Source organism: Rhamphochromis sp. 'chilingali', assembly GCF_963969265.1.
Source record: "Rhamphochromis sp. 'chilingali' genome assembly, chromosome: 11".
Lineage (NCBI taxonomy): Eukaryota > Metazoa > Chordata > Actinopteri > Cichliformes > Cichlidae > Rhamphochromis > Rhamphochromis sp. 'chilingali'.
The window spans coordinates 25330027-25353037 of NC_137938.1; the positions used below are offsets into that span (position 1 = coordinate 25330027).

The 23011-nt window shown below is 39.5% G+C and overlaps 2 protein-coding genes across 4 annotated transcripts in view; one reads left to right on the plus strand and one right to left on the minus strand.

Moving 5' to 3' along the window:
• Positions 1-11629, plus strand: part of ddr1 (discoidin domain receptor tyrosine kinase 1) — a 51578-nt gene extending 39949 nt beyond the window's left edge. For all 3 annotated transcript variants that reach the window (XM_080897300.1, XM_080897301.1, XM_080897302.1), the window contains 6 exons: positions 2607-2908; positions 2997-3124; positions 4051-4248; positions 4351-4618; positions 5348-5497; positions 7030-11629. In XM_080897300.1, the coding sequence (XP_080753426.1) occupies positions 2607-2908; positions 2997-3124; positions 4051-4248; positions 4351-4618; positions 5348-5497; positions 7030-7170 (1187 nt within the window). In that variant the 3' untranslated portion in view covers positions 7171-11629. The remainder of the gene's footprint in view (positions 1-2606; positions 2909-2996; positions 3125-4050; positions 4249-4350; positions 4619-5347; positions 5498-7029) is intronic.
• A 1102-nt stretch (positions 11630-12731) lies between these two features.
• On the minus strand, positions 12732-19011 carry flot1b (flotillin 1b). Its single transcript, XM_080895882.1, has 13 exons — positions 18856-19011; positions 18215-18265; positions 17760-17835; positions 17431-17521; positions 16104-16247; positions 15826-15945; positions 15062-15157; positions 14526-14678; positions 14258-14439; positions 14127-14172; positions 13830-13967; positions 13236-13400; positions 12732-13141 (listed from the first exon to the last, which is right to left on the minus strand). The coding sequence occupies exons 2-13, from the start codon at positions 18255-18257 to the stop codon at positions 13112-13114; spliced, it is 1284 nt and encodes a 427-aa protein (XP_080752008.1). The 5' UTR covers positions 18258-18265; positions 18856-19011; the 3' UTR covers positions 12732-13111.
• Positions 19012-23011: the final 4000 nt, after the last annotated feature.

Genomic DNA, 23011 nt, shown 5'->3' on the forward strand with positions numbered 1-23011 from the left:
TCTAAAAGTGTTCACTGACTAACAGACTCAGACTTTTTTCTTTTTATAAAGCTTGCAGCGAGCTGAGCCAAGCTGAAAGCATAGCTGTCACACTAGCAGTCATGCTGCTGCTAGATGCACTAAGCAGCATGGCTGTAATGATCAACTGGATGGTCCCCCCCTGTAGTTTGTACCTTTCACTGAGTGACTGAGCAACTCAAAGCTTTTATTTATGAAGAGAAATTAAGTTACTGACCAATTTATTAGGTTTGCACCTTTTTATGCCTTCAGAAGTGCCCTACTGGCACCCAGTGTGGTCTTTTTGCTGTAGCCCATCTGCTTCAAGGTTTAAAATGTTGTGCATTCAGAGATGCTCTTCTCTCTTCATTCTTCATTCAGAGATGCTCCTCGCTTATAACGAGTGGTTATTTGAGTTATTCTTGCCTTCCTATCAGCTTGAAGCAGTCTGGCCAGTCTCCTCTTACCTCTGACTTCAAAAAGGAGTCACTGGATATTTTCTCTCTTCGAGCTCATTCTCTGTAAACCCAGAAATGGTTGTGTGTGAAAATCCCAGCAGATCAGCAGCTTCTGTAATACTCAGACCAGCCACCAGCATCCGTGTCACATTCAAAGTCAGTTAAATCACATTTCTTCCTCATTATGATGCTCTGTTTGAACTTCAGCAGGTCTCTTGACCATCTCTGCATGGCTGAATGCAGTGAGTCACCGTCATGTGATTGATCAAGCAGTGTTGTTTGCTGGTTTGCAAATATTTATGCTCACTGTTGTTAGTGAGCTTGCATTTTTAACTTCATTTTACAGAAAAAGAAAATACATCAGAGGACAAATGTATACAAGACATAAATCACAAGAAGTATTGTGACAAACTTTATCAGACGAATAATTCTAAGCGTCTTACTTCTGAGTAGGTCACAATTTTTGTTGCTGTGTACTAAGTGGTATTAGAGACAAAATTAGAGAAAATGTGAATTATTATTTTCAAAATTTCAAATGACATTTCACAAAAGCAAAGTTTGAATAGAACAATGTGGATTTTTTCTACCTCACCCACTAGTTTCTGTCTTTCTGTTTCTCTACTTGGTGCTTAATTAAATGTCAGCCTACATTGGTCTTCACAATCCACAGCAGAATAAAAATCACAGCATTGTTTTCTTAACTTTACGTCTATCTGTTTTTAATAAATAGAAGTAGCATTATTAAAAACACTGAATTAATAATTAATTACAAGGCTCAGTCCTGGATCGTAATCCTGGCGCCACGTCTGCAGTCGTTCCTGGACTCTTCCACAGTTCCCACCATTGACTTCCACATTTGTGGGTTTGATTGAATCATTAATTATTGGACGGACCGCAATAAAACTAGCCTCGACGGCTAAATGCGGTGATGCCTTCGCTTCACGTCATCTGGTCACAATTTTAATTTGTCTAATAATTTGGTTCATGGCCAAAAATCGGTAAAACTAATCTTGACCAGTCTCGTGTGCACGTTGTGTTTTGCTACCTGTTTAAAATTAACATGTTAGTCCTGCCGCTGTGAGCCTGTTAGCATGCTGCTGTTTGCAATCAATCACAGCTGTACAGAACTGCAACGTGGCTTATTTTAATTTTTACTTAATTGTCATTAATTATTATAAAGTCCAAAATGCTGAATTTAAGCAGTTGTTTAAAACATAATTAATATTCATGGGGCCGTGGGTGCTCAGCTTGAAGCGGACTAAAAAGTCTCTTATCGTTCCCATTATTATTTTAACAAAAATATAACAACTTAGTATTCAAAGGCCACACTCCCCGCAAGTGTTTGACTTTTATGAACTGTTGAAACCTCATGAGAGGAGTTTGTGTTGAATGTAAAGTTACCCCTTGTTAAATTAAATATTTCAGAGCTGTTTAAATTCTATTAGTAAGCGCAGCAGCACATTTTAATTAGGTTTAAATCTAAGCAGAATAGACCGATGCTGTGCAATACATGAAAGGGTTTTGGGGGTTTTTAAGTAAGAAAGTTTAGCCTTCAGTCAGGAGCGTGTCACTGATTTTGACAGCACCTTCACGCCTTTCACGTCACAGACCTCCGTGATTTATTTCTTATGGGGGTGATTCAGTGTGTCCGCTTAAGCAAAAGTCTCCCCTGCCATCACTGCATTGTGTGAATGAGCATACCAGACACAACCGCAGTGAGAAACGAGCTCACAAATTTGTGATTGCTGATGACTCTTAATAAATTAAGACGATCTAGAGATCCCCAGTGTGCGCTGGAATTTCTGTTGGATGACAGTTTCTGAGTTATTCTTCCTTTAGCTCAGCGTCCAGGCAGATGAATGACTGCACAGCTGTGTGGGCCCATCATTTGCTCATTTACAACGGTGAATTTGTGAGGTCAAAACACCTTTTGTGTGTGATTTCACTCAGTTTGCCTGTTTTACTCTTCTAGTAGATGTGCTGAACGTTATTGAACAAGTCTCAAATGATCCAATCCATCCCTTCACAACAATAATTCCCAAACTGTTTAGAGACAGCTCTGTTTTTAAAATGTATTTGATTACACATTTCTTCTCTCACAGTAGTTTCTCAGTCTCATCCAGCCTCTCTGCATCTTCCTCCTCTCTTCAGCTTGTGGTCTGGACTTTGACATGGAGAAAGGTTTCCCCCCAGCACAGGATGAGCCTCCTCCCTACCCCGGGTCCCCTCCTTACCCTTCTCTCTCTCCGCCCGTGTCTCCCCCGATGCCCCCCAGCGTCCCCCACTATGCAGAGGCAGACATCGTGAGCTTGCAAGGTGTCAGTGGCAACAACACCTACGCTGTTCCGGCCTTGGCCTCTTCAAGCCCCGGAGCTGATGCTGCCCCGCTTCCAGAGCTGCCGCGCCAGTGTCTCATCTTCAAGGAGAAGCTCGGGGAGGGGCAGTTTGGAGAGGTGAGAAATGAGATGAAAAGTAACTCCAGTGGGTAGAAGGGTGAGTGTGCTTTAACAGTGCCTGCCTTTTTCACTTTTTGGGTGAAAGGTACACCTGTGTGAAATCGAGAGCCCTCAGGACCTTCCTACACTGGAGTTCCCCTTCAATGTGAGAAAAGGTCGCCCCCTTCTGGTAGCTGTGAAGATACTGCGCCCAGACGCCTCCAAGAACGCCAGGTCTGTAGCATCATATGTGCCTCAGCCTGGACTCTGGCTTCAGTGTGATTCACAATTGTTCTTTCTGTTATCCCACCCTAACTTGTCTTTCACGCTTCCTCCTGAGGTCCTTGAACCTAATAAGTTTCTTAATTATCAAGGAGTATTTAGTGGTCATTTGAAAACAAATCATTGGATATTCTCAGGTTCTCTGTTTTATTTGAAGTGTTAACCTTTAGTAGAAGTTTGTTGCCATTTTTGTAAAGCAAACCTTGTTTTCATGTACAAATCACTCACAAGCCACTCGCTGGTGACAGCGAGCTGATTACTGCCTCTACAATAAATGCCTGCTTCTCTCTCTGATCTCTGTGGATCAAAAGTTAATTAAGAGAATTCAACTGCTTATTTGATGCCTATCACTGTGCAGACATCTCTCCCTGTCTGTGACCTCTAATGACATGTTTCTGTCTTGGAACTAATTGTAGGTTTTTTTTGGCCATATGTGCACAAACTAGATGAGGTTTCTGGGTGTCTGTAGACTTGTAGGTGTTTGACTCCCTTCACCTGCTGCTTCTTTACTCCGGCTCTCCCGGAGTTTTGCTCTGAGCAGATTAAATCAGCACGTGTGAGCTTATGTTCAGGGAACATCTTCCCACAGATTTATATTTGAGGTTAGTGAGAGCCAGAGCTACACAAACATATTGAGCAGCAAAAACAAATCAATGAAGTGAAAAGTGTGGAAAGCCACAAGGAGCTGCAGGCTGGAGGTGTTGATTATTGACCACAGGGGGTCGGCAACCTCCTCACTTTACCCAGAGTTAACATTAAACATGTTGTTTGATAAATATTTAAGTATGCTTTTTTTTTTTTTTAACAGTAAGCCTGAGAAGGAATTGTTTCTCTTTTTTTTTTATCTCTGATGTAACAACTTCTTCTCACCTCGACAGGAACGACTTCCTGAAAGAGGTGAAGATCCTGTCTCGCTTGAAGGACCCGAACATAATCAGGCTGCTGGGAGTGTGTGTGAGCAGTGATCCGCTCTGCATGGTCACCGAATACATGGAGTGTGGAGACTTGAACCAGTATTTGTCCCAACGAGTGCTTCTGGACAAAACTGGACCTTCACACAATACGCCAACCATCAGGTAGGACATGCGAACAAATGTACACACATACTTAAAAGCACACACAGACGCACACAAAGCAACAGTTTTTATTTTCTTCCATCTGTAATTTCCTCCCTCCAGTTACCCAGCGCTCATTTCCATGGCCAGCCAGATTGCATCAGGAATGAAGTTCCTCTCCTCGCTTAACTTCGTGCACCGAGATCTGGCCACACGTAACTGTCTGGTTGGGGGTGAGAGGGGCGAGAGCGGAGAGGACCAAGGCGGTGAGCGTCACATCAAGATCGCAGACTTCGGCATGAGCAGGAACTTGTACGCTGGAGACTACTACAGGATCCAGGGCAGGGCCGTGCTGCCAATACGCTGGATGGCCTGGGAGTGCATACTCATGGTGAGAGCACAGGAATGTTGTCTTTATATTGGATTAATTAACAAACGTGGAGATGACTGTTCTTTTTATGCAGTTTCTTAGACCACATTTGACTGCAGTGGTTCACAGTTTGACTTGCAGTTATGGGGCTTCAGTTTCCTAATGTTTCCTATATGCATCATACACATGCAGTCATGTGGCGGCAAGTGAATCATATTAGATTCAGGAATTTTTGAGGCCTCGACATCATCAGTGTACATGGGGTTTTTTCCCCCTGAATTTATACAATCAAACACATGCAGTGCTACAGTGAGATACATTAAAACTTATATATGGAAACTGATATTTAATTTATTCATCAGAGCGTTCAATATAAATTCAAGAAATTCGAATTTTCTGGCTTTTTGGGTTAAATTAACTTAATGATGATAACAGGCCGGTTTTTCGAGGCAATGAATGATCACAGAAAGGTAGCCGTACAGATGTGCGTGTAGGTCCACCTCCCTTACACACAGAACAGTGCTTCGCTGTCCACCTTGGGGAAACACCAGTAACAGAGCATAAAGTTTAGCCAAAATAGAAACAGGAAATTACCGGCCAACTGTGAAATGTCTCAAATATCCCGTCAGTAAATTTTAAAGAACAGATCCACAAGCTGAGCATAGATGATACAATGTGATTACTTTTACAGTAATGGAGTTTATGATAACGAAGGTGACTGCGTCGGTGTGTGTTGGTGTCTGATCACAGGGTAAGTTCACCACGGCGAGCGACGTGTGGGCGTTCGGAGTCACTCTGTGGGAGATGCTGAGCGTTTGTCAGGAGCAGCCGTATTCCACCCTCACAGATGAACAAGTCATCGACAATGCTGGCGAGTTCTTCAGAGACCAGGGCAGACAGGTACATCTCAAACGCAAACACACTAAAACGAACTAAAACAGCATCCATCCTTTTTCTTAACTGTTTGTCCCATTCACCATCCCAGCTGGTGAAACCACCTCTTTAACATGTTTTTACTGTTTAGTGATCATATGCTGAAATATCACTTTCGAACTGTGAACTTAATCGTGATTTGAGCAGACCTGGGAAAAAAAAAAAGCACAAACAAACTGCATCAAATGACCGATTTCATGTAAGGTTGCAAACACGGCCACCCTGCAGAGGAAGCTGCACGGGCTGGCTGGACTAAGCCTCAGAGGTAGGAGCTCAGACATCTGGAGGGATCTCAGCGTAGATCTGCTCTGCATGTCAAAAGGAGCTACTTGAGGTGGTTCAAGCATCTGGTTAAGAAGCCTCCTGGGCGCCTCCCTTTAGAGGTTTTTCACGAATGCCCAACTGGGAAGAGTCCTTGGGGTAAACCCAGAACCTGCTGGAGAGATTACATATCTTGCCTGACCTGTGGATGCCTTCAGATATCCCAGGAGGAACTGGAAAGTGAGGCTGGGGAGAAGGTTGCCTGGAATACCCTGCTTAGGATACTGCCATCACAACCTGACTTTGGATAAGTGGATAAGATGATGAAAGGATTGATGGAGGATTTTAAATAAACAAAACATGCGTTTGCTGATGCTACAGCGCTGGCTTTTACAGAACTGAAATTCAGCTTGGATCCTTTTATGTTCCAGTGATTTATTAAATAACGGTGGGATGTTTGTTTGTTTATTTTTATTTGTTTCAGAAGTACCGAAAAAAGATTCAGTATCATAGTTGTATGAGAATATTCATCAGATATCCTGTTTGTTCTTCATACAGTTCTTCACTCCCATAAAGACTTGCTTTGATGACCCTCTTCGCCTCACTAACTTCTGCCACTTTGTTCTGAAACGTGACAGAAACCACTCAGTTCAGAAAAGAGGAACCGGGGATACCCAAGAGAGGGGATGGGTTAAATAGTGCTCACTTTGTGCTTTTGTTGGATTTTTTTATAATATATAAAGTTTCCCCAGTAACCGTTCTGCCTCGGCCTGCACATTTAGAAAAATATAAAGATATGAGTCTGCTGTGTGCTGATTTTTGTTGTTCTATTATTTTTTTTCAATATTTGATTAATCATACAAGACTTTATCAGTTCCGTCTCTTTTCTTGAATTCTTCCACATATTTCCACTTTAGCTTATTTAATTTTTGTGTAAAGTGATTTGAAAGTATAAACTCGTCCGATATCTGGCGCCCCCTAGTGGTCGTTCATTGGGCCAAGTTAGACTACACTTTTATGATTCACATAATTCCTAAACAAGTAAAAAAAAAATCCACAGGCTAAAAATATAAATTGCACTCCAGATTAAATCAAAATAAGAGAAAACTCATAACTTTTGCATATGTTTAAAACAGGGGATTTTTGTACCGTGTGGAAACGATATACTATATAACAAAGCAATGCCTCTGATCTCTAATCTCTTCCTGCACCTTTCTCCCTCTCCCTCTCTCCCACAGGTGTATCTGAGCAGGCCGGCCGTGTGTCCTCAGGGTCTCTACGAGCTCATGTTGAGCTGCTGGAACAGAGACTGCAAGGTCCGCCCATCTTTCGCTTACATCCACTCCTTTCTTACGGAGGACGCCATGAACATGGTGTAAAGTAAAGCAGAGGAGCAGAATAAGAAGAAAAGGCTTGTGCATTCATGCATACTTCCCACAGTGGGAAGACGTGGTGGTGGCTACACATATGGGGCAGACGAAAAGGGAGACCGGGTTGCTCGCTTTTATATTTTGTACTTTTTGGGTGGATGGGGCTGAGAGACCGCTGGTTCGGTTTTAATTCCACATCAGACCCCAAAGACAAAGCTAACTTCCTCTTAACATAGTTTAAGCTACATTTCTCGCAGGTGGTGGTGCTGGTACTGGTGGTGGGTGCGGTCTGCATAGGATCTAATTTCTTCATGGAGGGTTTCTGTGACTGGTGATTATGTGCTGTAGAGTTAAGGAGCTCAGTTACAGGAAACACTCTGTAAACGTAGGAAATCAGGAGCAGTTATGAAGTTTAATGATTGTGTTTTTTTCAGCATCTCCACACAGGATGACAGGTGTGGGTCACATGACCCGCAAAGTTTTAAGAGAATGCCTCATGTCTAGAGAAGAAACACACACAAACACACACACACAGACAGGTATTGTGTCAGTACTTATAGTATGTATAAATTACTGCACACAGACATGGCTGAGCTAGAACCTCAGTGATGGATTTCATTTTTATCTCGGCTCCTTATCCGTACGTAGCGACCCACATCCAGAGTTGTCAGTTTTAGTGGACTAATGTGAAATGATGTGGACCAGACAACAGCAGCCCTATTTCTGCAATGTGATCAAGTCAACACCAACAACGTAGTCAAAAACCCCAAAAATAAATATTTGAACTTCATCTTTGAACCACAGTTTAAAAAGAAAAAACAAAACAGGTTGTATGAACTTCTCAAACCTGAGAAAAAGGTGCAGAAGAGGAGACTCTGCTACACCTTTGCTGCTCCCACAAACTGGAACAGCTTTTCCAAGCAGATGTAACACCAGCCAGGCAGTGGACGGGACTTCAGATGCACCTGCTCGGGTGTTTTGGCTGTGACTCATCAAAAAGGAAAGACTTTTTTTTTTTTTTTTAAATTCCAAAAACCAGCTGCACTTTAAACCCTTCACGAATCCCCGGCTGTGATGAAACTCATCTCTGTGATGATTCCTTTTGATGTGGATTCTAATGCTTTTTTTTTTTTTCCAAAGTGAGATCGAAGCGAATCACAGAAGCAGGTCAAACATGCTTTTTTTAAAATCCTCTCCAACAGAGCGTCGCCAAACCATTAGATGTAAAATATTTTATTTTTTAAATGGAATGGCATCCTCAGTTACTTCAATTTGAAATGTGTGACAACCTTCTGTTCATTTTTTTTTTTTTTTTTTAATGCGCTGACATGTTTAGTCGTCCAGTAATCTGTTTCCATTCATCCAAATGTATCACTGTGTCGTTGTTCAGAAGGATATTATGTGTCTTATCCGATATTAAGCGGGTCATTCCATGGAAAGTAATCAGTGCCTCCCACCTGAGCCCATCAGAACCAGCAGATATTTTTGTACAAAAAATGTGGCATGCATGCTTATCCTGTACATACTTCATACTATGAATATTTTCCAAATAATAGGAACTCAAAGTACATAGGCGAGGGTTCAGATGTTACACTTTTTAATTTAAATTATCGTTTTAGCATTTTCGAGACGTGGAAATGCTAAAAGTGCAGGGAATAGTTACAAAACACTGTCAAACCTGAAAAAAATTGATTCCAACTGTCAAAATCTGAGGTAAAAAACTTGGATCGAGTAAAAGGAACATGTTGTCCTGCGCCAAAACAAAACTGCCACAAGCTGAGCAGACAATGAAGCAACAGCAAAGAAAAAAGGAAATCTTTCATCTGTTATAACCACATGCTTATATGAGCCTTGAAACATTACCCAGAATGCACTTTTTTTTTTTCCTCCTGTGAGCAAATCAGATCCAGGCATCCAGGCTGCTTGTCATTATTTCTGTTTCTCTATAGCATACAGATTATGAGTGTAGTTTTGCTTTGGAGCTACGATTGATCCAGCGCCCCTATAGTCAACTTGACTGAGCAGGCAACTCATGTACCAAAGACTCGAGTCCTCACCAGTGTCAATTCCAACCAGCGTTTCATTCTACCTTCACTCACTCACACGTTCTTATTTAATAAATACAAAAAGTTAAACTAAATTAAAAATAAAAACATTTATCTTCTACCACTTGTTCAATTGAGGGTCGATATAGGGTAAAAGTAGGGTATACCCTGGACGGATTGCCAGTCTGTTGCAGGGCTAACAGAGAGACAACCATTCGTGCTCAAATTCGCACCTATTGTCAATTCAGGCTTACCCAAACCCACGCTCGTCTTTGAACTGCCGGAGAAAACCAGAGAGGGGAGAGAACACGCAAACTCTGCACAAGGTTCATCTTAAAATTGGTTATAGAAAAAGTTTGCTAAGTAAATACTAGAGATGGCACGATACCACTTTTTTATGACCGATACCGATATCATAAATTTGGATATCTGCCGATACCGATATGAATCCGATATAATGTTTTTTAATCAACAAAACTGTTTTTTAAATATCTTGCTGCATTTTGTATAAGTTCATACTCAAGTTTAAAACAACAACTACACTAAAGCTATTCTGTTATACCTGTATGCAAAAAAAAATATTTCATAGTTCAGCAATACTGATCAATCTAATAAACTTAAACCTGCACCATCCTCCCTATTCTGGTATTTTAAAGAGTACTTAGCATAAATATTAAGCAACCTAACTAATAGGGTTCCAACTCCCAGCAACAACAAAAATAAATAAATAAAAAATAGGGAACCACCCCTCACCCTCCACCTCATGATGCTTAATCGACGTAATCAACCTTAATTTGATGCAGTGTGAAAAAAAATGCACAGAAATCAATTATTTTTCAAGAAATATTAAATAGATTCAACATCTTTCTTCAACAAAATTGCAGACTGCACAGATGGTACCTTCCCAAAGGAAAAAGTACTATAGCTTACTAGGGTATATATATTAGACGTAATAGTTACTATATACAGTAATTGACTTCTATTCATTTTACATCAAATTAAAACTTTGGGTGTCAGATAAGTATTTATTAAAAGCTAGACATTTTAAATGAGAATAAGAAAGAAAAGTATGTCTTTGTGCCCCCTTTTCCCTGTTAATGCCCTATCGGCCCCCCTGGCTAAACTTTGCTAGATCCGCCCCTGCACAGTTACCAGCGTCAGCTACGTAGAAAAAGATCCTCGAGTAGAAAGTAATATTAAATACATTTTAACAACAGCTGATCAAGCTTAAACGTGCTGCTGTTGTTCAGCCGCTGGTTTCCTCTTTCTGGTGCAAAGTGGGCCAAAAGCAAACTAGAGACAGGGACTCGTGACAGAAAAGCCGATCAGCTGATCGTTAAGCAGTTTCATGATTGAAGTAGCAGCAGGAGAGGCAGTCGCTTGTTAAGCTTAACGCAGGAATGCTTTACAAACATTCAGAGATGGACTTACACACTTGCTTTACTTCTCTCGGGGATAACTTTGTCGGAGATGAAATGCCGGGTTGCTAGCGAAGCTCCACATGCTATCCAGACCACAGCCGCTCTATCACGTGATGCATACTGCTCCGACGTGCTAACGTTCTGAGGTGAGTTACGGCGTGTTGCAAGTTTTGTGAGGTGCTTTCGTGATATTTAATGGATCGGATTACATTTTTTATTTTTCTCCGATATACGATCCAGTAATTTAGGTCAGTATCGGACCGATACGTAATATCGGATCGGTCCATCTCTAGTAAATACGAGGTATTGGCTCCAGATTGTGACGGTGGGGGTTTATTAATAACAATTTAATATTTACATCACAACTAAAATGTTTTTCACCCATTTCATCTGTCTCTTTTACTTAAGTGGCTAAAAAAAATTAGAAAAAAAGAACAAATAAAATAAGCACAGAGTTTTAACCAACTCTTAAAATATTTATGGTATGAATGTAATATTTTGCATGCCTTTGTTAAATAGAATTATTGTACCAAAAATATATTGATTCAGAGGGGTCAGGTGGAAACTTTTTATATATATATAGCTATATAGATTTGGCTGACTTTATATTGAATGACCCAGTCTGACTGCGGTAGAGTCAGTGCATCTACCTAACCGACAGAGCAGCACTGTAAATCAGTCCTGATCAACATCATGAAGTAACAAATTCACCGGTGGTGAATGGTTGTGCCATACGAGTCCTTTTTGATACACTGTAGTTTAACTAAACCCATATTTTTTTATATATACTATACGTACTTAGGCTCTCCTTGTTGTCTGATTTTTGTCCCGTTCTGTCTGAAGCTGAAAAATCACAGTATGTACATATTTTAAGGACAGAATTACAATTTCATTTAATATATAAACTCTGTCCCAACTGGGGGTCTTCTGTGTTTGTGTAGAACGCTTGCTACGTTGATGCTATTGTAATTCACTGTGTTGTCTATTTTTGTAGATGTTTTAATAAAGTTAATCTTTTCAAAATCAGTGTGTGCTTGTTATTAATTACATCTGTCAAAAAAAAATCAAAAGTTTCATCGATTGAAATATATTTTATTATAAGTCTAACATAGATGATGTTTAATATTTGATACAAGCAGCCAACTTTCACACTATATCAACGAAGGCTGAAAATGCAACATTAAAAAAAAAAGAAGAAGAAGAAAGTATTAGTCACTAGGAAGCACCAAAGGAGACAGGCGGATTCTGGCTTTCGTCCTTTTTTAAAAGTGACAAACTGGGCTAAGACCAGTTTGATATGAGGAACTGTTCCCTGATGAGTTTAACTAGTCTTAAACTGATGCCTGAGGAGTTTAACCAGGCACTTGGTTGCAAAATGCGGAGTGATTCTAAAAAAAAAAACTAGGAAAAAAAAATTTCACTACTTTAACACAGGAAAAAGACAAGGCGACTAAACTCAAGGCAGCATGCATAACAAAGCAGTAGTACTTCGTGATGGTCCTTCTTTACTCATGACAGCTGTATAAAAAGGCAGTTACAGTAAAGAAGAAAACAAAAGGTTCAACATACTTTCATTGGCTTTAACAGGAAACCTAACCAAACCATAAATTGTTCCAACCACCCACTTCCTCCCTCCTCCTTTCAAGACACAAAGAAACTCCTCCCACTTGCAGTTCCAGCCAATAACATTGTTGCCAACAATGTAATCCATTATTACAAAGAGTCTCACGTATGTCTTTTTGCAATGCACTAGTAGACAAAGAAGAGACATTCAATCTTTTGTGATTAGTACATAAAAATATTAACAACATTTCAACACACAAAACTCTGAGGTGATTTGATAAACGCTCTCAGCAAGATTTCAGTCAGTGGTCTAAATGTAGAATGTACATTGCACTAACGTTTGTTTTTTAGGGTCTGACTTTGTCAGAACCTCCTTCTCTCGTGCTCAGAGCCTCCAGGTGAATGAACAGATTTAATAAAGGGGTGTGTAGCAGCATACTCAGTTGGGCTCCCTGAAAGTGTATGTTTTGCATTATTTGATTAATTGGAAGGCACAGAAAGAAAATAGAATAAGGCTATAAGCTTTTCCTACATTCTCAGATTAAAAAGTAAAAAAAACAAACAAACATAATAGTTCATTGACCTAGTCCCTAAAAACTGGGCTTCTACGTATTAGCTGAGGCTTTTGTCAGCCAAAGACAGAAGTTGTGCAGTCGCTGTATCATGTGAGGCTGGTTGCAATGTGACCTGCAGCATGAAGCACAGCAGCACAGCTCAGGGACATGAAAAGAAAACCACACAACAGGGGAAGAAAAACCTAGCCTTGTTTAGACTGGGGAAAGGACATGAGTGAAAAGCATGCATTCACACAGACAATGAGAAAGGTTTACAGTGTTTACAAGTCAGTACAGTCGTTACAGGTACGAGGAGATGTGGAGCTCTTTGTCTAAATATTGTTGACACCTCTCCTGATTACTCTTCTCAATGCGCCCGGGTGGTTTTCCCTGCAGCCTGCGAGGTCAAAAACACAAATACGAATGAAATAACACGTGTACTTGTTTTGAAGTCTGTTACAAAGCCTATTTGCCTTTCATGCAAACTGCACCTGGGAGATGTCGACTCCAGTGAGTTTCTCTACAGCATTTGGCAGCTTGGTCATGATGTCCAACACTTCTCCAGCAAGTTTGGAGGCTCCTACATCTGCGCCACCGCTGGACACCATGGTAATCTTCTGTGTCGCTGACAGTGGCTTGCTGATTTCCTCTGCCATCTGCAGAACAAGAAAGATCAGAATTGGTATGCTTGCACCTTCAAAGTGTGCCATCCGTGAGCTAAGAAGCATGCGAGTCAGCTAATTCTTCTGAAAACTGAGCAGAGAATCACAATTTCAAAGAAATCTCAAAGGTTTAAAGCAACAATGTATCAAGCTTTGGGATATAAAGGTATATAATTAATATACCTTTTATGAATAACAGTTGAGTTGTGATTACTGAAATATGGTTAAAAAATATTTTAAAATCTTAAAGAGGCCTTGGAGTTGGAAAATGTAAAAAAAAAAAGAAAAGGGGAAAAAAAACTTTTTATGCAAAGAGAAGTAAAATAAAATCAACATTAAGGACTAGCGCTGATGAAAATGGGTTGAAAGGCTAATATAAAAACCAATATTCATGATATTTTCATCCATTAGAGTCCAACTGACCAATGGCAGTTTCTCCAGCAGCATGTCCACCATGGCTCCTTCTTTGTACTGCTTGAAGGCCTCTGCCTTCTTGTTCATCTGCTCGGCCTCAGCACGGCCCTTAGCCTCCACGGCAAAAGCCTCTGCCTCACCCTTTATCTGCATGACAACACACAGAGCAGAAAAGAGTGACGATGGCAGTAGTCACATGAAGCAGGAGAGAAAGGAATGACACATTATATGATGCAAAGTCACAGGAAAGGTGACGAGAAAATTAACAGTAGGAAAAAACTGTGACAGAAAACGGGCGGTTCTCACTCTGATGGACTCTGCCTCAGCCTCAGCTTCCATGATGAGCTGCAGACTGCAGTAGAAAGGAAAAAAAAGAATGAATTTTTTTGTTGTTCAGTTCAAACTATACAGAAGCAATATTATGATTTAGTGCTCACCGCTGGGCCTCAGCCAACTTCTCCAGTCGGTATTTCTCAGCTTCTGCAGGTTTCTTAACCTTGGCCTCCAGCTCCTTCTCCTTGCGTGTGATCTCCTGCTCCTGCAGAGTAATCTGCTGCGTACGCTCCACCACTTGAATCTGCATCTTCTCCTCTTCGATGCGCTGCTTGGTCTTGGCCACCTGAAATGGAAATTCCAACAATTCTCAGCTTTCCATCAATAAAAACACAACATTTTGGACTTGGCCAGGCATTATGATGAGCGTACCTGAAGCTGATAGGCCATTTCTGACTCTGCCTTCTTGGCATTGACCTCAATGTCATAAGCCGCTTTCTTCAGCTCATAGTCTCGCTGGGCTTTCGCCATTTCAATCTCATTCTTGTACTGAGCAGACACCTTCTCCTGCATTGCGTGTGCCTCCTGAAAATGAACAGTACAGGAGAGAAAGACAAATTTGGTACTGCTCATCGGCATTATCTTGTCAGTACATGTCATTGTGCCGTCTTTCTCCCCTCTCCCCAACTGGTCCTTGCAGATGGCCGCTCCCTGAGCTTAGTTCTATTGGAGGTTTCTTCCTGTTAAAAGGGAGTTTTTCCTTCCCACTATCACCAAAGCGCTTGCTCATAGGGGGTCATATGATTGTTGGGATTTTCTCTGTTTTCTTTGTATAATTGTAGGGTTTTCACTTTACAATATAAAGTGCCTTGAGGAAACTATTGTTGTGTTGTTGTGGCCCAATCTAGATAAAACTGAATTGAAATGAACTGAACTGAACAGGCAGAATGACATTGACGATTATTTACCTTAATGACAGCATCTCGTTTGTATTGAGCCTCTCCAATCCTGGCATCCTTCTGCACCTGAGCAGTTCTGGCTTTACCCAGCGAGTGGAGGTAGTCCTGTAGAAGAGACAGAAAGGAGAGAAACTGACAACCGACTACCAGAGAGCCTTATTCAGGCATTGAAAAGCAAAGTAGTACATCAGACAAACGAGTAATGTCGTTACCACAGAAGCACTTAGGCCTCATTTACGTCTACTGGGATGGCTCCAGGCTGAGAGTCGGGTAAGTCAATATCAATCACTTAAGAGCATTACAGTAACAGAGGAAATCATCAAAGACTAAACGCTTTGAAAACCTACATATTTCTAATGAATTTATCACAAGTCCATCAGCATTTGGCTTTTTTGGGGAGGCAATTTTTTGCATGAATTTGCTTATTTTTAGTGGTCTGTCTATCACTCAACGATACATCGTTTCCTGTTGCACCAAATATAATGCTCTGACAGAATATTCAAGATCTCATGGTAGATAAGCTGTCTGTTGACCCCAACACACGTTACAGGTTTTCCACGCAAAGCTTGCTTTATTTCAGCTTGCCATATTTAAAACAAAATCCTATTTTTCCTATACATGCACATTCAATCACCCACTGAGGAACTGACAATGGCCAGCTGGAAAGGTTTAGCATATCCCCCATGCCCTTCCAGCGTATTTTGTAATGCTTTTACAGTCAGAGTCTTGTCACCAGTGTTGGAAGAAGAAGTACTCAAACAGACTTGGCATACCTGATCGTCATGAACATCTTTCAGCGTGTAGCTGACGACACCAATCCCCATGTTGACCAGGTCAGAGGAGGCTACTTTAAAGACCTGCTCAGAAAACTTCTTACGATCCTGGTAGATCTCCTGCACACACACATAAAGATTTGCACACGTCAAGTTACATACTGTAAAAAAAAAAAAAAAAAAAAAAAAAAAAGGCATGCCCTGTGCTAGTACTGAGTAATAAACATTTTGTGCATAAAAGTTCTGCAAAATGCATTTTAGGGCCTCAATGAACCAACCTCTACAGTCAGGTGGGCAATGATGGCTCTCTGGTGTCCCTCTAGTGTCTCCAATGCAATCTGAGCGATCTCAGCCTCAGACTTTCCCATGAACATCTGACAGGCAGCTGCCAACATCTCCTTGTTCTGGCCCTGGATCTTCACCTGGGGAAAAAAAAAAAAAAAACACAGGTTAATGTGATCTCATTAAGACACTGCTATGAATCCTCCATAATGCTTCCTGTGTGGCCCGTGCTACAGACAGATGTTTATTTCACCATGAAGAAAATAGTTTATAACCTTTATAACCTAAGACCCAGCAAATCATTCTTGTCTTCTGTGGAGTTCATGTGACATGTCAAGCATAAACAATGCAGTCCTACAAATGTATGAGTCCTACTGTACTGTGAAAAGGAAATCCTTTCTAGTGATGCCACGGACAACATGGCCTGTTCTACAGCTTCCACATTTTATGGCAGTAGGTGAGGATGTGATACATGTTTTGCAGATATTGTTTTTCAATTGCTATGGATGAAATTGTTTCTTCAATATGAGATTCTTGAGTTTAATTTACCAGGATTTCAAAAAAAAAAGTACTGTAATTTCAACCATTTCAAAATAAACTTTTAATCAGTGAGACTTAAAAATGTGTTTTCAACCCATGCTGATACTTCAGGAAGCAGAGGGCTGAGTGTGGCAGAGAGGATTCTACTCAGAATTGTAGAAGTGGAGTCAGACTTTTTGCTTTCAGAGCATGAGGCAGAGGAAGGAAAAATATTAGAGCAGGAAGTTGAGAGCTCAGGAGGACATACCAGCTTTTCTGGAGTCTGAACACACACGCGCGCACACAAACACACACACACCTTTTATATCTTAGTGAGGACATCTGATTGACATAATACTTTCCCTTGCTGCTTACCCTAACCATCAAAAATAAATGCCTAACTCATACAACTCATACCCCTAGCCTAAACCTAACCATGAGCTAATTGTAACCCTGACACAAAAAAACACATTTTCAGCCTCAAAAACTTCCTTCCAAACTTGTGGGGACGGGCATTTTGTCCCTATAAGTGACACGCACGCACGCACGCACACACACACACACAATCAGCTAAAAGTTCTTAAACTAGTTACTCTGTTGATTTAAATAACTATTAATATACTGCTAAAAGTGAATTAAACTGTACCTCGCCTTGTACCTTTCTTTATTAATTCTGTTTTAATCATAATGAGATTCACTTGAACTGTGAGAGTTGATTTTAAAGGCAGTTTTGTGCCATGTGACATCTAATTATTCCCAATCTGTTGTAACTTCAAATTCTGAAAAAAAGTTCTCAAACCATACCTGCGCAATGCCGGTGACAGAGATAGGGACACCATGGCGGGTGTAGACTTTGTCACTCTTCACATTTAGAGTCAGGGTGTTGAGTGTGATCCTGATTAGACCAAAAACAAACAAACAAAAAAAGACCAAAAGGAAGGGTGGAACTGATGAGATTCAAAACGTGAGAGCAAGGGTAACAGTAACATTGGAGAAACTAAGACTGCTTCCCTGATAATGGCAAGCTTCCCTATTTGCGGTCTCTGTCTTTATTTCACACTACGATGAACTGCACAGCAATGTTGTAGCTATAAAAACTACACAAGGGAAATTAAAATGAAAATGGGAATGACCTCTGGATTTGTTGAATACACGGCAAGACAAACACTCTTCCTCCAGCAATCATTAGAGGTGGAGAACGGCCGCAGCCTGACAAAAGAGGGGAAAACAAACATTAACAAATCCATCCAATAAGAGTCACTCATTCAGGAACTGATTCAAGAGAGCACAGCTGAACTTGCAACCTTTCATGACAGTGCGACTCATGCAATTCATCCACAACAGCTTGCGCCATTGGAAAATTCCTAGCTTACTCTAAACTGTCAGCAAGTCTTGGCCTTATCACAAGACACATGTGACACTTGTACACAACACTTCACTCTAACAATCCAATTCCAGGATTACTCTGTCTTTTGTTTATTACACTGATCTTCTGAGCTGCAAGTTTCTAAACAACAATAAAGCTTGCAGATGCTATGGTGAGAATATTCTCATGTGTTGTTCACAGAAACAATAATTAATCCATTACCAGACACCACCATCGCTTCATTGGGTCCACATGTGTAAAACATCTTGAATCCTGAATTTGAGACACACACAAAAACTTGTGAGAAAAATCCCCCCAATGGACTTGATTTGCCCTGTAAAAATGTTTAAAGTAGAAAATAAATGTATGACATGTATAAAGAGACAGGTGGATGTATCCACCAGTACAACACACAAAATATAGATTAAATCATTTTTTATTACAGCGTCTCATTGCTAATTTAAAGGCAATGAGTCCAATGCTGCCAACTATATTTTATTCATGTCGGTTTAAACCATTTAAACCTAATTAGGTTTCCATGTTTTTCCCAGCGACCCTCGGGGCTCCTCCCACTCCCGCCAGCCCTAATCTTCACACGGAACTCGGACTTTCAATGTAATAGCTGGAGCAACCAAAAAGCACATGAAGCACAAAAAAGTACCGATAATGGCAAACAAACACGGGTGTTGGATGTAAAATTAAAAACTTTAAAGAAAGCGACCTAACCTGCGTATTAAAATTCGCTATCTCGCTATTTAATCGAGTCTGGGTCGATAACGTGGGGTTTAAAAAAAAAACTGCCCAGTGTTTACGCTACAGCACCGCGATTTAACACGTTAAAACGAGCACTCCGGTTAACTTACCGTTATCCGGTCAGGTCAAAAGGAAACCTCCTTTTTTATATAAAAATAATGATAATAGTAAAATAAAGTCGGTTTTACTGTTGCGACGGTGAGAGCGTTGCTGCCCGTACACTGCAATCACACTGCAAAAAATGTCTGATGAGTGGGAAGTGCTCTGCGACCACGCCCATCCTCACGCTGACAGTGACGTAAGTGTGTCTGTTGTCATCTGGTGGCTTAGAGCGACAACTGCACCTCCACCATATCTATTTATCTATCTAGCAAAGAATTTATGATATCATGATACAAGGTTATAATAGTTAACTTAAAGTAAAAACTAGAACTAGAACTAAAGAAACAACTTTTGAAAAATCTACAAACACAGAATAAATATTCTTAGTTTTAGTATTTGTAATTTTGGTTAAAAACATTACAACTTGCCTGATGAGGCAATGATGAACATGTTTATTCAGACATTGGATGTCTACATGCTGGTGAGTCACCCACCTTTAAAAAGTTGTTTTTTCACAGTAATACCTGTGATGACCAGTTTCTCTTTATTTTCAGGACTATTTACATTCTAGATTTTCACTGAATGCATCAAAACTATGAATGAATACATATGGAATTATGTAGTAAACAAAAAGTGTGAAATAACTCAAAACATGTTTTATATTTTAGATCTTCAAAATAGCCACCCTTTGCTTTGAATGCTGCTTTGCACACTCTTGGCATTCTCTCGATGAGCTTCATGAGGTTGTCACCTGAAATGGTTTTCCAACAGTCTTGAAGGAGTTCCTAGAGATGCTGAGCACTTTTCGGCCTTTTTGCCTTCACTTCATCCTAAACCATCTCGAATGGATTTACGTGGATTTTAGTGACTGTAGAGGCCAGACCATCTGGCGCAGCACTCCATCACTCTTCTTCTTGGTCTTACACAGCCTGAAACTATTTTAAAGATGATAAAAATTAAAACAAGTTAATAGTCCAGCTAGTGTTTCTCATTTGCCTTGATAAGTTATCAAATACACCTTAATTTTTGTATACAATATAATATACGGAGAGCATCATGTGAGGAATAACCTGCAAAAACCCATAACTTGTTCATAACCTTTTGTTTGTCTCTTAAATGTAAATATTAACCACCATGAATATCCCATGGCTTTCAAAATGGCAAATACTTTTGCCACTACTTATAAACATACAGTCTATGGTTTAAAAAGAAGATGACGAATTCTTAGCCATGTAATCTGTGTAACAGGCAATACTGTGTATTCTGAATTCAGACTATTCCTACAAGAGCAGCTGGCATGTGCAAGCTGTTGCCCCTGTAAATGTTTATCTAAGCACATTTGCACTTGTTGATAAATTGTGTGTCTGTTAATCTCATTACTTCCACTAGTGGGCAGTGTTTACCATTGCTTGAATTAAAATGTGACAAAATACCCAATCCTAAATTTTCAAATACCAACAAAGGCATCTGTTAAGTAGACTCTATATTGATGCATTTTATAAAATGTGGGCTTCAGAGGTGTTTCCAGAGGCAGGAATATATGGGTGGCACTCTCACACCTGAAATATGATTGGACAAGAGTACTGTTAGGGTCAAAGTTGAAATTGAGTGACAGTATAAATGTGACTAGACCAACTTATTAACTTTATTCATGGATTTTACTGAAGTACAGTTTTAAAGTACTTTTACTGCATATAAGCATCGGTGCTTTTTACTTCTGCTCTGTTATAGTTTGGATAAAAATGTTGTACTTTGTAGACAGGGTAACACTATAATATGGCCTTTGACTAAGGGCTTAATTGTACTCTAATTAAATGGAAATTCAATGTATTTTATGTAATTATATTTACCTGCAAATCCTTAAAGGTAGGCACACTAGTAGAAGTGCTTAACGAGTCAGGTTTTAGAGCAAACAAAGAAATAATGACACTGTAACTAAATATAAGTAGTCTCTAAGTAAATTAAAGTAATGTGTTGGTAAATGTAAGTAGTCTGTAAGTAATTTTAAGTAGTGCCTAAATTCTGGGTATTTTACAGAAAATGAAACACAGATTATACTGTAATTGATAATGACTACCGCATAAGCAATTTTAAGTACTACTTTCTTGATAATTTTGTGGAAGCACAAAAAATATTTCCCCGTCTTATATTCTATGTACACTGTACTTTTTCAGGCCACAGGCCATATTATGGAGTGGCTCCATCATTATAATGTCACATAAACCTGCAAACTTTGATGGTATTTCTTTTTTTTTTTTAGTCCTTATCAGATTATTATTGCTAAAGTAAAAGGGCAATTTAATAATAGAAGATCTGTCAGGTACATAATGGATATTAAATAAAGAGGTAAAACAATGAGATGTTAAGATGTAAAACGGCAAAGTTAAACTACTCCATATTGCAGCTCACACCCCAAAAACATATTTAAAATGTGAGATCAGGAAATATTAATATTACAGTCAAATTGCTTGCTACTTAAAATTACATATGCAGGATGTACATTTATTGTTTTGTTTTTGTTTCCTGTAAAAACCTGATTTGTTACCCCCTTATTCTAGTGTGCCAACCCTTAAGTATTGGTAGGTAAATATATTTACATTGTAAATTCAAATAAAATACATATTAAACATAATAAGATTTTATGTAATTACAGCAGAATTTTGCTCTTAGTCATAGGCTGTATTATAAAATGCTACTATACTGCATACATTTATGTTAAAGTTTTAGTTACTTATTAGTTTGCAGCTTTTAAAATATATATTTTGCCATTGGGGCATAATTATGGACAAACTACCCAGCCTCGTGACAATATAATGGGGATCTACATATTAATAAATCAGTAATGATGAATGATCTGATTAGAAAATGTATATGATTCTGAAAGGGGGCATTGTGCATGAGTACTTTTAGTCATTGTTTTGTACTATTATGTAAGCAGAATTATTACTTTTAGCCAAGTAAGAGACCTAAATACTTGTTTGATCACTTTGTGATACAGATATTAAATTAAAAAACACATTTTTCAGGCTCTTGTGCAGTGCAACTTTTCCTATAATATCTTCATGAAATATCTTTCCTGTAAGTGTCCAAGCAGTCAAAGGATGTACAGGCACAGGTATAATTTTCAAAATATGTGTTTTAATATACGCCCAAAAGACAAAAATAATCTCAAAAACACATAATAAAGAAAATAAGTTACTCTGAGAAAGAGGTACATCCATGAAACAGACGTCTACTCAAAGCTACTGCTTAACAACGGAGCGAAAGTTTGTGGTGTCCCGGGATTCCCATGTGCTTGTTTGCCATTCACCTAGGGACCATTTTTGATCCGAGGACACCACAAGGGGTATTACATTCAAAGGCAGACACCACAATAACTACATTTAATATAAAGAAACCATGCGGTCACAACAGGCAGTTCACTCCCTTTGATTAGTCTCTGTATTTAATCCAGCTCCACCCTCAGCCTCCTCTTTTACTCAAACAAAGAAGGATGAAAGCAGCCTGCAGGTAACTCAAAAAATAGAGAAAAATAATACAATTTATTATGTATATAGTGGTTGCTGGTACAGTGTTCAGTGCAATCAGTGTAGTGTCATAATGTGTAATAAGAATAGATTAAGCAAATGAATCAACTCACTTTTGGTATTACAACTTTAACGACTACTTAATTAACTTAAATGTTAGAATGTAAGATATAAGGTTTTACACTCCCACCTCAGGAGTATCTCCACATGCAGTCTGAACAAATATTACCACATTTTTTCAAGTGTGTGGTTGTTGGTACGACCATCACACATCTATTTTCTTAATTGCTTGTGCAAGTCAGGGATGCATGGGGCTGTAGAATATTCCAGCTGCAGGGTGAATGGACACCCTACACTGTAAAAACATATATTTTAGCATTTTTACAGATTCATTGCAGGGCTAAGTAACTATTAATCTAAAGTGAAGCTAAATTTGATTGCAGATGCATTCACAGCTAGTAACAATTATGCTTAGTCATTTACCCAAATGTGCTGAAAGTGTCCTTTCTGTCTTGAACAAGGAAGAAAATAAAGAATAGAACCAATGCAATGGAGTAAAAATATCAATAAAGTGTGCCATTTTCTAAAGATCTGTCAAGACTATTTCATAGCCTATACACATTATCATTCTTTAGAA

What these genes read in the sequence shown, in the direction of transcription:
- flot1b (XM_080895882.1), bottom strand. Translation starts at nt 18,257, where the DNA reads ATGTTTTACACATGTGGACCCAATGAAGCGATGGTGGTGTCTG. An exon ending in TGAAGCGATGGTGGTGTCTG is followed by an intron (nt 17,836 to 18,214) that starts GTAATGGATTAA and finishes CTCTTTTGTCAG; the next exon opens with GCTGCGGCCGTTCTCCACCT. An exon ending in CTGGAGTCGACATCTCCCAG is followed by an intron (nt 13,142 to 13,235) that starts GTGCAGTTTGCA and finishes TTGACCTCGCAG; the next exon opens with GCTGCAGGGAAAACCACCCG.